The 14,302-nt window shown below is 49.5% G+C and overlaps 2 protein-coding genes across 2 annotated transcripts; both read left to right on the plus strand.

The window, feature by feature from the left end:
- The first annotated feature begins 388 nt into the window (after positions 1 to 388).
- Positions 389 to 1,223, plus strand: LOC109147554 (rRNA 2'-O-methyltransferase fibrillarin-like). The gene is made up of 2 exons (XM_019295153.1): positions 389 to 866; positions 1,132 to 1,223. Exons 1-2 carry the CDS (start codon positions 389 to 391, stop codon positions 1,221 to 1,223), a joined length of 570 nt encoding a protein of 189 aa, XP_019150698.1.
- Positions 1,224 to 2,084: 861 nt separating this feature from the next.
- On the plus strand, positions 2,085 to 3,140 carry LOC109147555. Its single transcript, XM_019295154.1, has one exon. It carries the CDS (start codon positions 2,085 to 2,087, stop codon positions 3,138 to 3,140), a length of 1,056 nt encoding a protein of 351 aa, XP_019150699.1.
- The last annotated feature ends 11,162 nt before the right edge of the window (positions 3,141 to 14,302 follow it).

Genomic DNA, 14,302 nt, shown 5'->3' on the forward strand with positions numbered 1-14,302 from the left:
TTTGTCAACAAATCCCTCAATTAGTTAATATGATTTCTTTTTTAATTATTTTTTTTAAAATTTTTCATGGTATTAATAAAATACTTGGTAAATAAATATATAGCATTATTTTGTATTATAACTTTGATAATTTAATTAAAAAGTAGTGTACAAAAAAATAATAGACAATATAGTGAATATAATCAATTGATGAATTTGAATGTAAAGAATTTTTACATTCTAATCATACAGCTGCCTATTATTTTATTGTGTGAAGGAATAATTTAGATACCGATTTGATTAAAAAATTTATAACGCAATTCTCTCTCTAGTTTCGTTCTAGGGTTTTTGCGTTTCCTACTAGGGTTTCCTAGGTTTTCAACGGAGATCGGTTCTTTCTGTCAGGACAATGGCCGGAGACGTTGCTATGAATGACGGATTGATCGGGAATGAGGAGAGGACGAATGCTGAGGGTGATCGATTCGGTGAAAGGCTGTCGGACGGGCCTATGATGCGCCGAAGGAGGGAGGTTTGTCATAATGAGGGCTTGTTTACGGAGAATATGCAGCAGGAGGGAGGGGGTACGGGTACTGATGGTGGGCGGCATATGCATGAGGGCGGTGATGTTGGCAAAAGGGGGGGCGGTGATGTTAGAGATTTGGTTGGCAGAAGGGGGGGGGGTGATGTTGGAAGCTTGGTTGGCAGAAGGGGGGGCGGTGATGTTGGAAGCTTGGTTGGCAGAAGGGGGGGCGGGATTGTGGGTAATTTGGATGGCAGAAGGGGGGGAAATAATTTGGGCAATATGGATGGTGGATGGGAGGGCGGTGATGAGGGCAGTATGGATGGCAGATTAGAGGGCGAGGGTGTGGGCGGTTTGAATGGAACGGGTATTGGCAGTAGGGGGCAGCGAGGGAGGGAGGAGGGGGGGGGGGGGGGGGGGGGGCTGTAAGACAGCCGAGGGTGGGGGTGGATGTGGCGGAGTTGACGGATAGGTGGGCGGATTGGTCACTGCTGGAGGAGGAGGGTGCGGTGTTTATGCCGGAAGGAGACGATACCGGTGTAGAGGGTGGTGGAGAAGGTGAGGAGGAGACATGGAGGGTTGTCGGACGATTTTTGACGCAAAAGTTGATAAAACTGGATTTTATGAGGCAGGTGTTAGCATCAGTCTGGTAACCGGTGCGTGGGGTACAGGTAACGGAGATCCAAAGGGGTTTGTTCTTGTTTGTTTTTTTCCACAAAACTGATATGGATTATGTTCTCAATGGGGGTCCCTGGGCTTTTGAAAATAATGCACTTGTGTGTCGGGAGGTGAAAGACGGGGTGAATCCAGTGGATGTGGAGCTAGATATGATTGATATGTGGGTACAGCTGCATGACATGCCAAAGGGGTACACGTCTCATGCAATTCTGGAACAGGCAGGGAATTTTTTGGGCTCTTTTGTTAAGCATGATGAGAGATTTGAAGGGGCTCCATGGTTAACTTTTCACCGTATTCGGGTGTCAATTTCGGTTGATAGGCCGCTTAGAAGGAGGATGAGGTTGATGAAGAGAGATGGGACTACGGTATGGGTCAATTTCAGGTATGAACGGCTGCATAAGTTTTGCTACTTTTATGGTTGTATGGGGCACTTGCATACTTTCTGCATACACACGAGGGAGGCTGGAATTCCGGTCGAAAGGTACCTGTACGGTCCGGATATGCGAGCTGGTGGGTCCCGGAGCGCTCCTAGAGCGGTTGGGGATAGCTGGTTTGTGCCGGTTGGCGGGAAACCACGACCACTGGGAGTCAAGCCACATGTTGTTGGGTCAGTGGATGGGGGACAGGGAAGTGGGGGTGTCACACTCACGAGTATGTCTGAGGATGAGGTGGTGGTGGCTACGGCAAAGCGTCGTAGGCATGGGACGGAGGGGGGAGAGGATAGTGGAAATGATGAGGTAACAATCATTACTGTTTCAAAAAACTTGTCCATGGTGGGAGCTGGTGCCCAGCCCCGCCCATCATCATGAGTACTTTGAGCTGGAACTGTCGTGGCTTGGGCAATCCACGCACAGTTCGACAGATTGAGGGCCTAGCGTCCAGTAAGAAGCCTGATTTTGTGTTTTTGATGGAGACAAAGGTGCCACGGGTACATGCAGAACGGATCCGTGTTACGCTTGGGTATGAGGGTTTGTTTTATGTTGATAACGATGGATTGAGTGGAGGAATGGCGTTTTTATGGAAGAAGAATAATACGGTAAGATTATTAAGCTACTCGCAGAGTCATATTGATGTGGAAGTAAGCTTGTTTAATAGGTTATGGCGCATGACATGTATCTATGGTATCCCCGAACGAAATAGGCGGGAGGAGACATGGGATTTACTTCGCACTCTGAAGGATAGATCCTTGTTGCCCTGGGTGGTGATAGGGGACTTTAATAATCTTCTATATCAGGCTGAGAAGAAGGGGGGAAATCCGTATCCTAATAGTCTGTTACGGGGTTTCGGAGATGCTGTGGATGACTGTGGTTTGATGCAAATACCAATGAGAGGCCACCAATATACGTGGCAAAAGGGAAAGGGGACGCCGAATTGGATAGAGGAAAGGTTGGACAAGGCTCTAATAACGAATGATTGGGGTCTGATGAATGAGAATGCATGGTTAGAGAACATTCGAACCCGGGCTTCGGATCACTCGATCCTTTTCCTCAGTATTAATGCGATTTGCATGCCAAGGAGATTCAGGTTTGAGATGGCTTGGCTGTTTGATGAGGGGTGCAAAGAAGTAGTAGAAACGGCCTGGCATGAGGGGAAAACGGAGGGATTGCTGCATTGTCAGCAGTTGTGTGGGGAGAAGTTAATGCGGTGGGGGGGAGACCAGTTTCATAAATTCGGAAAACGAATTAACCAGCTACAGCAGAGGCAAGATGCCATACGGAATAGGCGAGATTGGGTGGCGCTAGCTGAGTACCAGCAGATTGAGAATTCTCTGAAACGAATAGAGGCCCAGGAGGATGTGTTCTGGAGGCAGCGAGCCAAGCAGCACTGGCTACGCGGGGCTGACGCAAACACAAAATTCTATCACACTATGCCTCTGCACGTAGGAAAAAGAATTTTATTTCTAGTATTAAATGTGATGCTGGTAACTGGGTGGAGGGGGATGATATGCATTCCACTATATTGAATTACTTTGACAATATTTTTGCCTCTAATGGATTGAGCTGTGATGATCCGCTATTTGGTGTCCTAACCCCACGAGTCACGTTAGAACAGAGTATGATGCTATACCGCCCTTTTGAAACTGATGAGGTTAAAGAGGCTCTTTTTTCAATGTATCCGGATAAGGCACCGGGTCCGGATGGGTTAAACCCGGGTTTCTACCAGCAGTTTTGGGAGATAGTGGGAGGAGATGTATCTGGCTTTATAACGAATGCGTTGAATTCCTGTGTATTCCCCGAGGGATTAAATGATACTAACATTGTTTTGATCCCTAAGAAAGAGATGCCTGAGACAGTTGCAGATTTAAGGCCGATTGCGTTGAGTAATGTCATTTACAGAGTTATGGCCAAGATGATAGCAAATAGGATGAAAACACTAATGGGAGGATTAATATCAGAATCCCAGAGTGCTTTTATCCCGGGAAGGCTAATCACTGACAACATCTTGGTAGCGGCAGAGGTGGGGCATTATCTGAATAGAAAGCAGTGTGGTGTAGTGGGTTGGAGTGCATTGAAGCTAGATATGTCAAAGGCCTATGACAGAATGGAGTGGAACTTTCTAGAAAGGATGCTGACTGTTATGGGTTTTAGTGAGAAGTGGATAAAGCTCATTATGCTGTGTGTAACGACTGTTAGTTATACTGTAATGGTCAATGGTATAGCAGGGGGTGTGTAAAACCAACCAAGGGACTCAGGCAGAGAGACCCTCTCTCTCCGTATCTATTTATTATTTGTGCAGAGGCTCTCTCGATGATATTACAGTATGAACAGTTGGCAGGCTCTATACATGGATGCAGAGTAGCAAGGGGGGCACCGCCTGTTTCACACTTATTTTTTTGCGGATGATAGTCTCCTATTTTTTAAAGTAAATATCCAGGAGGCGGGAGTTATAAGGCAGTGCCTTGCAAGGTATGAGAAATTGTCAAGCCAGGTGGTGAATTATAATAAATCTAATATATGTTTTAGCAGAAATACCCAGGAGAATGACAGGGCACAGGTAGCGGATTGTCTAGGGGTGGTGCAAGCACCCAATTTTGGGAAATATTTGGGCCTACCTTCCTTTGTAGGGAGAAATAAGAGAGCTGTTTTTTCATATGTGGAGGAGATGATCAGGCAACGAATTGGTTCGTGGAGTAAAAAGTTACTTTCTCAGGCTGGTAAGGAAGTATTGTTGAAAAGTGTAGCGCAATCTATGCCTACCTATTCAATGAGCGTCTTTTTGTTACCTGAGACTGTTTGTCAGTCAATTGAGCGAACTATGAATAAGTATTGGTGGGGGAATGGAAGAGACAGGGGAATACATTGGAAGGCTTGGGACAGGTTGTGCATACCAAAAAAGTATGGTGGTATGGGTTTTAAACAGCTAAGGGCTTTTAATCTAGCTATGCTCGGAAAACAGGCATGGCGTTTTTTGACGGACCCAGGAACACTCGCAGCTAAAATCTATAAGGCAAGGTATTATCCCACAACCAGTTTTACAGATGCAACTATTGGCAATTGCCCAAGTTACTGTTGGAGAAGTATAATGGCAGCCCATGCAATGGTAGTCTCAGGGGTGCGAAGGAGGATTGGGAATGGATAGACAACTTTAATATGGGGTCATCCGTGGTTACGAGATAATCCTAGCCCATTGATTCAAACAGAAATGCCAGAACAATTGAGGGAGGCACGGGTTGCAGGATTAATTGATTTACAGACTCATACCTGGGATCCACATATTTTATCTGACTTGTTTATTCCTGAGGATGTGGAGCGAATAAATATGATCCCTATTAGTCCTGATTACGAAGACTCATGGTATTGGATGAGTGACCTAAAGGGGACATATACGGTCAAGAATGCCTATAGGCGTATTGTGGGTGACTATGAAAATAATCCCGCGATTTTCAATAAATGGATTACAATGTGGAAAGTAAAAGTCCCCCCAAATGGAAAACTTTCTTGTGGAGAGCCATATGTGACATTTTGCCAACAACCATTAACTTGATATTTAAAAGGGTGGAGGTGGACCCAACATGCCCAATGTGTGGTTTAGATCATGAAGATGTGTTACATGCTTTAGTGCTCTGTGAATATTCTAGACTTGTATGGAATATAACACAATTGCCTATCACTAATATTATTGCAGACTCTTTTACAACATGGTTAAAAGGGGCTATGGCGGTCTTGACGGAGGAGCAGACCCGGTTGATGGTAGCAATATTATATTATATCTGGAGAGCCCGGAATTCAGTTGTCTGGAAGGGATCAATGACGCGGCCTGTCCAGTTAGCCAGAGCAGCAACCGTAGCGCTACAGGCATACGGCGTTGCCCAGGCCAGCCATACCGAGCCGGCAGCGGCTTCAGAGCATTTAACCAAACCAAGGGAGGGCGGTCTACGGTGTTATGTGGACGCGGGTTACCGACACGACACAGGTGAGGCTACGTACGGCATGTTGATTATAGCGCCAGATGGCTCTTTTGTGGCAGCAAGGAATGGCAAATTACCGATTTGTTTTTCACCACTTATGGCGGAGGCCCAGGCATACAAGGAAGCACTGTCCTGGTTAGTTGAACGGAACAACACATCAGTAAGTTTACTCACGGATTGCATGGAACTGACTACGATTATCCGGCACCAACACAAGCCGATCCATTCGTACGTTGGGGTCACAATTGACCAATGCAGAACACTTATATCTTTATTTAATCGTATTACTTTGGATTACATCTCTAGACAGGTTAATTTACATGCGCATACTTTAGCTTCGTTAGCTTTTACACAGGATCAAGCTATGTACTGGGATGCTATCCCCCCTGACGCTATTTCGGCTTTGATTCATTAATACAATCGCAAGATTGACCTTAAAAAAAAACATTGGAGAAATATAAATACAATATAACTAATAAAATTATTTCTCTTAATTAATTCATTGATAATGAATAATTTTTTTTTAATAAAGACATTATAGGGACAATGTAGTGAATATAATCAATTGATGAATTTGAATGGAAAGAATTTTTATATTGGAGAAAAATAAATACAATATAACTAATAAAATTATTTATCTTATTTAATTTATTGATAATGAATAATTTTTTTTTGAATAAAGGCATTGTTGACACATCATTCTAAATTAAAGAAATGCATATTTATTATTTTTTGTTGTAGCTACTAAATTATTATTTAATTTTTAATTTAATAAGAGTAAAATAGAGTACTAATTATGCCAACTTTGATTGGGATGGGGTTCGAGCCTAAGAACTTTCTTATTGAAATCAATGAGTAAGTTAACGGTGAATTAACATAAATAACGGAAAAGATAATATTTAACGAAAAAGTTAACGGATAATCATATTCATTATGGATAAATTAATAACTTAACAAGGTAGCTCAAATGGCAAATGAGTTTTCTTTGTGGGGCAGAATTTCAGGATAACTCGGGTTTGATTCCTTTTGGAACAGTTCTTGCAATTCCTGGATTGTTAAACCAACAAAGAAAGACCATTAAAAAATTTGACCGCCATTTTTCTACTAGAATAAATGCGGAAAAAAATATACATTTGATACTGCTAATTGCCACGTACGCAGTAATTAAGTAAACACGAGACCAATTAAAGCAAGTAAATGTCTTTTATTGATCACGATGAAAGCCCTAAGTACAATCAACTTGGTTGCTCTGAGTACCGACTGGCTGCGGTCGGGATTCTCTAACAACAACCTATCGATCGTCCAAAAGGTCCCTCACACTGTAGCTATCGCGGGTATTTATAGCCGCGGCGCCGGAGACACAAATCCGGCCGTTCGGCATGCTTCCCACGTAGCCACCACGTGTCGCCGTCCCGGGTGCCCTGCCTGTCAACGCGTTGAGCCGCCACGTGTCTCTTGTCAGCTCTCTCGCCAAAGGGCTACCACTCGGTGGTCGACACTCCAGCTCGGGCAACTCCCGGTCGGACCCCGACCGGGTTCTTCACAAGAAGCCCGACCTGTTACCTGCAAAAACAAGAAGACAAAAACAAAGGCACACCAACCGGGAAAAATTATGTCGGTCGGGATATTCCCTACCAAGAGCCCCCCAGCCCGGGCCTTTTTGACCGTCCAGGAAAAAACGGGACGGGATGAAGAAGCCCAACCGTCGGCTACCAAACCGACCGGCCAGCTGTCATTCCTTCTCTTGCCACGTGTCGGCGACTGCCGGCCTCGGCGATTACAACAGTCGCCTCGGAATCAGTGCGGGTCACATCGCGCAAGTGGATTGGTTTCCCGCCCAAACGCTCTCCTATAAATAGGCCCTTGAAGCCCTCATTTGAACTTTCCCCAATCTTCTGCATCAACCGGTACCCTCAAAGAGTCCCGAGTGAATCATCAGCAGATCAATCGAGCAAAACATCCTCAAGCTCCATCTAAGTCTTCACGATCGGTAAGCTTCCTACTTCCCTGCTTTGTCTTTTATTTTTAGTTTTGCATAGGCGTAGGATAGGACTAACTCCGACCTAACATCTCGAGCCCTATACTAACACGACCGACCTTTAGGTAGAAAAGATGTCAGAGTCGGATAGCCAGAACGTCTCGGTTGCGGATTACGACGACGCGGTCGAGCAAATCAGCGAGAAGGTGGACATCATGTCCTACTCTCCAGAGGTCGAGCAACGACCACAGCAAATCCCCGACCGAGCCCCCGAGCCAAAAAGGTCATCAAGCTCGTCGGGGACGTCGGGGTCGAGCTCCAGCAGATCGGGGAGCTCGAGCGAAAGAGGCGGGGAAACGTCCACGAGCGGACGGAATTCCCCGGCTGTAGGCGTTAGGGGAACACCTACGAGGGTGATTGGGGACTACCCTCAAGCCGAGCCCCAAGAGGACAACCGGGCAGAGGACGCGGAGGCGGTCAAGGAAGACCCGGCCGGGCCGGCAGCGCCGGGCGGGGATGGCTTCGAATTCCTCAACAGCGAGTCCGTCGAGTCCCAGATGAGCTTGCTGACAAAAGGAGAAGCGAACAGAATCGCCGCAACACTAGCCAGTCGGGTCGAGTTCGACACCAGCAGGCAGCTCGGAAACATCATCGAGCGGCACCAGGGGAAGTGGCTCGGGATGCATTATGACTCCCTAATGGCCCCGATCACTTTCCCCTTTTCAAGCCTCCTCACCGCATTCTTGGGCTACTATCAGGTCATGCCCGGACAGATTTGCCCGAACGCGCACCGAATGATCGCGTGCTTCCCGCAGATCTGCGGTCGACACCAACTGGCCTGCACGATGGAGCTCTTCAACTTTATCTACCAAGTGAAGGTGCTAGCGGTCTCATACGGGGGTGGGTATCTGATGACCCAGTCCCGGGCAGATTTGTGCTCGATCGAAGGTCTGCCCGGGAACAACCGGGGATGGAAAAACCGGTTGTTCTCCGTGAAATACGAACCGTGGATTCTCCCGGTTGAGAGGGTCTGGAGTCAACGCTTCAGGAAGCAAGTTGTACCAGCCGAGACTCAGGCCCTCAAGGATGCGGCCACCAAGATATCCGGGGAAATTTACGAGTACCAGATCTTCAGGACGCCCGAGTCCTTGGAAGCGGCCGACCTATCCGAGCCCGTATACGACGTGCCCGAGAAATACAAGCCCGAGCCTCGGGGCGTGACGATTGCAAGGATGCCCGCTCGGGGCAAGCGGAAGGGTAAAGGTCTAAGGCAAACCACATTTCCCGACCCTTAACACCCCGACCGTTCCTTACTTTCCCGAACTAACGGCAACTTTTTTTCATTTTGCAGAAATGGCGGAATTCGGAGATGACGATGCCCCACTTCCCCCGCCCGCCAAGATCTCCCTTCGCGGGAAGAAGAAGCCGAGGGCCAAACCGGCCGGGCAGAAGGAGGTCCCTACGGCCCGACCCATCGGTGCCTCGACCATCACTACGGCCGAGGGCTTCGTCGTCGAGCCGACCGACGTCTTGGTAACCCGGGTGGAGGTCGCCCGGGGGAAGGAGAAGGTGCCCGAGCAGGGCGTGACCGAGGTTGGCGGCATCAAGCGCCGTCGAGAGCAGCGCAGCCCGAGCCCCTCGACCGGGCGAAACAAGGACGAGTCGTCCATACTGGCCCGTATCGGCAACGCCGGGCCAGTCAGAGAGGATCTGGGGAAGATGACCCCGACTCAGGTGGCCGAAAGGATCGGCCACGACCTAGCCGAGGTAAGCGCTCTCCTCTTGAATTTTTATACAAGTGTCTCTGACCGGGCTAACTTTGAACGTATTCTATATTGCAGATCTCCCGGGCGGCCCAGCTCCTACAGGGTCGAGCTATGCTAGCCAACGAGGCCGATCGGCACAAGAAGACCGCTGCCCGACGCCTTCAAGAAGTGAAGGACATCCAGGCCGAGCTGGAGAAGGTCCAAAAGGACCTCAAGAAGAGCGAGGAAGACCGGGTCCTGGCCGAGAAGGTCGCCCAACGGGCAATCGGGGAAGCTAAGGAGCTGAAGGCCCGGTTGGAGAACCCGGACGAGTTAGCTCAGTCAGCTTTCAAGGACAACGAAACGGGCTCGGCATTCCTCACGGCGGCCCGGCGGACGAAGATCGGGGAGGACCTGATCCTATCCTTCGGTCGGTGGGCCTTCAAAGCCGGGCAGAGGAAAATGCTCGAGAGGGCCCAGAAACGACTGGGGCAAGCTCTTGAAGGAGACGACCTGCAGCTGGTGTTATCTGCCCTTCCTCCCGACCTTGCTGACCCCGGTCTCTCTCCTTTCGCCCCAAAGGACAAGGCGGCCGACCCGAGCGCGTCGACGACGGCCACCCCGAGCGAGGCGGAGGCTTCCAAGAAGGGCGAGGCCAAGGAAACGAAAAAGTAGAAGTAGGTTCTACTTTTTACTTTTTTTTTTTTTTTGTAAAGTAACAATGGTCGGGAGCCCAGTCCCGAGTTTGTACCGGGCATTTTCTTGAATCAATGAAATTCATTTCTCGTCAAACTTGTGTCGTTCGTTTCTTTTTCCCTTCTTATTCGCACTTCTATTTCTAGTTATGCATGCGCCGACCCTTAATGCTTGACCTTATGGCTTTCTAGCCCGGTCATGCGTTACTCGACTTGTTCGACAACCGACCTTGTGGCCTTAAGGCCCGGTCGTGCATCCGTAGTTTCGACATCAACTGGCCTGCCCGATCAAGTTTACCCGATCTCTTGGCCTTGTCGAAATTTTGAAAATGGGTAAGCCTCCACGGTCGGGGTTTTCCCGAGCGACGGGCCTACAATACTTCATCCCAGCACCCACACTATTGTGCCCTCGAGGCACGAGTGGGTGCGATAGTGGAAAGAAGTTGGACGGATCGGGGAATTATGTTGGGTACTCTGGCTTTCCCGATCGGTGGCGTGACCCAAATGTCCGCTGAAGTGGAGCGCGTTTGACCGGTCGATAAACTCGCCCGGTCGATGTAACTTGAGACGATGAATTGATCTGCGTGCAATGAAGGTAAAGAAAATAACCGACCGGGTCGCCGTATGCAAACGGTCGAGCAATCACCGATCGTATATACATTGAACCTTCCCGCTCGCAGGCGGTTGAATAAATATTTACAATAATGAATTTAATTTACAAAAGACGATCGGGACTGACTCGCAGGTCAAGCCCCCACTTCGTCCAAAAATTACAAAAAATAGGCTAATGCCTAAACATGACGAGGTGCTCGGAATTCCAAGTCCCCTCGATTACCCGACCGGTTGTCGTCTCCAGTCGGTATGTCCCCGGTCGTACTACCGCGCTGATGACGTATGGCCCCTCCCAATTTTGAGCTAGCTTTCCTCCTTCCAAAGGTTGACTGGCCTCCCTTCGTCGTAAAACGTAATCTCCCACCTGAAAATAACGAGGGTTAACCCGGACATCCTTTGAACTTTTGACTCGCTTCTGATATTCGGCCATAAGCCGAGCGGCTAGCTCTCTCTTCTCTTCGACCCCATCAAGATCCACGACCATTGCATGTTCGTTCTCCTCCGCGTTGTAAGTTCTTTCTCGATCAGTCGGGATCCAAGCCTCGATCGGGAGTCGGGCTTCTGCTCCATAAACCAAGGCGAAAGAGGTCTCCAAAGTAGCCTCCCTCGGGGTCGTCCGATAAGTCCACAACACGTATGGCAACTCATCAACCCAACTACGACCAGCCGAGTGTAGCTTCTTCTTCAGACCTTCCAAAATCGTCCGGTTGGCATTCTCCACTTGTCCATTTCCCTGCGGGTAAGCCACCGACGACCGGACGTGGGTCGTCCCGATTGTGGCCAAGAAATTTTGGAAATACTGGCTTACGAATTGGCGGCCGTTGTCGCTGATGAGATGTACAGGCACGCCAAAGCGGGAAATCACATTGCGCCAAAGGAACTGAGCACACTGCTGAGATGTGATCGTGGCTAACGGCTCGGCTTCAATCCACTTGGAAAAATAGTCGATGACGACAATCACGAACTTTCTCCGACCGGAGAGTTGAGGGAAGGGACCCAAAATGTCTACCTCCCACCTAGCAAAGGGAATTGCAGTCGTGACGGGCTGATAGAAGGTTGCCGGTCGTCCAGGCATCCGGGCAAATAGTTGGCACGTCTCACATTCCCGAGCTAACTTTTCACAGTCTAGCTGGAGGGACGGCCAATAGTACCCGATCAGCATGATACGACGGGCTAGCGATCGGCCTCCTTGGTGTGAAGAACATATGCCCGAATGCAATTCCTTCATGACCAAATCGGCCTCAAATGCGGTCAAGCAACGCATAAGAGGGCCTCCATACGATCGCCTGTAAAGACGACCGTCCAAGACTTGGAACCTCGGGGCTCTAAGCTTGGCCTTCCAAGCACGCTGGGGGTCGTCTGGGAGCCGACCGTGCTCGAGGAACTCCTTCAGATCGGTGATCCAATAGTCCTCTACCGGTTGGATTGGATTGACCGGCAGGCGGTGGATGCTGTGTCTCGGGATCACCAGAATCCGGGCTATCTTTGACATGTGTTCCGGGGCGTCTTGAGCCAATTTGGACAAGATGTTCGCATCGGCATTATCCAATCGGGGTATGTGCCGGACGGTATACCCCCGGAACTGAGCAAGCTTCTCCATGGCCAGGTCTCGGTATAGTTGTAGACGCTCTCCATTGACTTCATAATCTCCAAGAACCTGCCCGACCACGAGCGCGGAGTCTGTTTGAGCTCGAATGTATTCAGCCCCCAAGTCCCGAGCACACTGTAAGCCATTAATGAAGGCTTCGTACTCGGCTTCATTGTTGGTCGGATGGAATTGATACATGAGGGCGAAGTACACTTTGAATCCCTCCGGGCTCGTGACCACCACTCCCCCTCCTGCTCCCTTCTTGCTACTTGACCCATCAGTAGCCAACGACCAATACTCAGCCTCGGGATCCGCAACCTCGGGGGATCGGGTATCCCGGGCGGTGCACTTGACCAAGAAATCAGCAAGGGCTTGACCTTTGATGGCTGGTCTCGGTCGGTATTCGATCGCGTACTGGGTCAGCATTAACGCCCACTTGACTAGGCGACCGGATGATGAAACAGTTCGGAGGACTGGCCCGATCGGCTGATCGGTCAACACGCGAATTGCTCGACCTTGGAAATAGGGAGCCAACTTCTTCGCGGCAATATATAAGGCGTAGACGACCTTCTCTAACCGGGAGTACCGGAGCTCGGGACCATGTAGCGCGTGGCTTACATAGTACACCGGTCGCTGGACCCCTTCTGGATCGGTTCGGCACAATACTGCGCTTACTGCACGATCGGAGACGGCGAGGTACACGTCTAGCTCTTCCCCGAGCTCGGGCTTTGAGAGCACGATTGGTGACATGAGGTACTCCTTTAGCTCATCAAAAGCTGCTCGGCATTCTTCGTCCCAAACGAATCCATTCACTTTATGCAATACTTTGAAGAAAGGTAAAGCGTGCTCGGCTAACTTAGAGAGGAACCGACTGAGAGCTGCCAACCGACTGGTCAATTGCTGGATCTCCCGAACGGTAGAAGGTGGTTGCATGTCCAAAATCGCTTTCACTTTGGCCGGGTTGGGCTCGATTCCCCTCTTGGTCATCATGTAGCCGAGGAACTTCCCGGTCTGAACCGCAAATGTGCACTTGGTCGGGTTCAGCCGCAACTGGTACTTCCTCATGATCTGGAAGCACTCCTGGAGGTCCCGAGTGTGGTCGGATCGGTCCCGACTCTTGACCAACATATCATCTATGTAAGCCTCCATCGTTTGACCTAGCAAATCGGCGAAGAGCATATTGACCATCCTCTGGTAAGTCGCTCCCGCGTTACGGAGGCCGAACGGCATCACTCGGTAGCAATAAGCCCGTCCGGGGTCACGATGGCTGTCTTGCTCTCATCTTCATGGTGCATCATTATTTGATGATATCCTTTGAATGCATCCATGAAGCTCATCAACTCGGCCCTAGCCGTCTCGTCGACCATCTGATGGATACTCGGTAAAGGATACGGGTCGAGCGGACAGGCCTTGTTGAGGTCGGTGAAGTCAATGCACATCCTCCAAGCTGGGGGCTTCGGAACAAGGACAATATTGGCCACCCACTCGGGATAGATCACCGGTCGGATGTGCTCGATCGCCGCCATCTTCTTGACTTCTTCTCTGACAAACTCGCGGCGATCGGAAGAATGGTGCCGGGTCTTCTGCACAACCGGCTTTACTGCGGGATTGACGGCTAGCTTGTGAAAAATTACCGATCGATCGATCCCGGGCATGTCTTCGGGCCCCCATGCAAAGATATCGGCATACTCCCGGAGTATGGCCAGGATTTTTGTTCGGAGCTCGGGGGTGAGGGCCCGGCTAATTTTAATCTTCCTGTCCGGTCGGTCCTCAGACAGGGGAACTTCCTCTATCTCCTCGGAAGGCTCGGGTTGTTCATTCCAATCTTTAACCTCTTCCTTGGCTATAGTGTTCACCCGGGAAGACTCACCGGAGTCACGTCTGTTAACCGCTCGGGTGTAACACTTCCGGGCGGATTGGACATCGCCACGGACAACACCGACCCCATTTGGGGTGGGGAATTTCATGCAAAGGTGAGGCATCGAAATTATCCCACCGATCTTCATGATTGCGCGTCGGCCCAAGATAATGTTGTGACGCAATGGAGGTTGACCACAACGAACTCTAACTCCGTCTTGATCGACTTCGGAGATGTGCCG

The sequence above is a fragment of the Ipomoea nil genome, unplaced genomic scaffold, assembly GCF_001879475.1.
Source record: "Ipomoea nil cultivar Tokyo-kokei standard unplaced genomic scaffold, Asagao_1.1 scaffold2014, whole genome shotgun sequence".
Lineage (NCBI taxonomy): Eukaryota > Viridiplantae > Streptophyta > Magnoliopsida > Solanales > Convolvulaceae > Ipomoea > Ipomoea nil.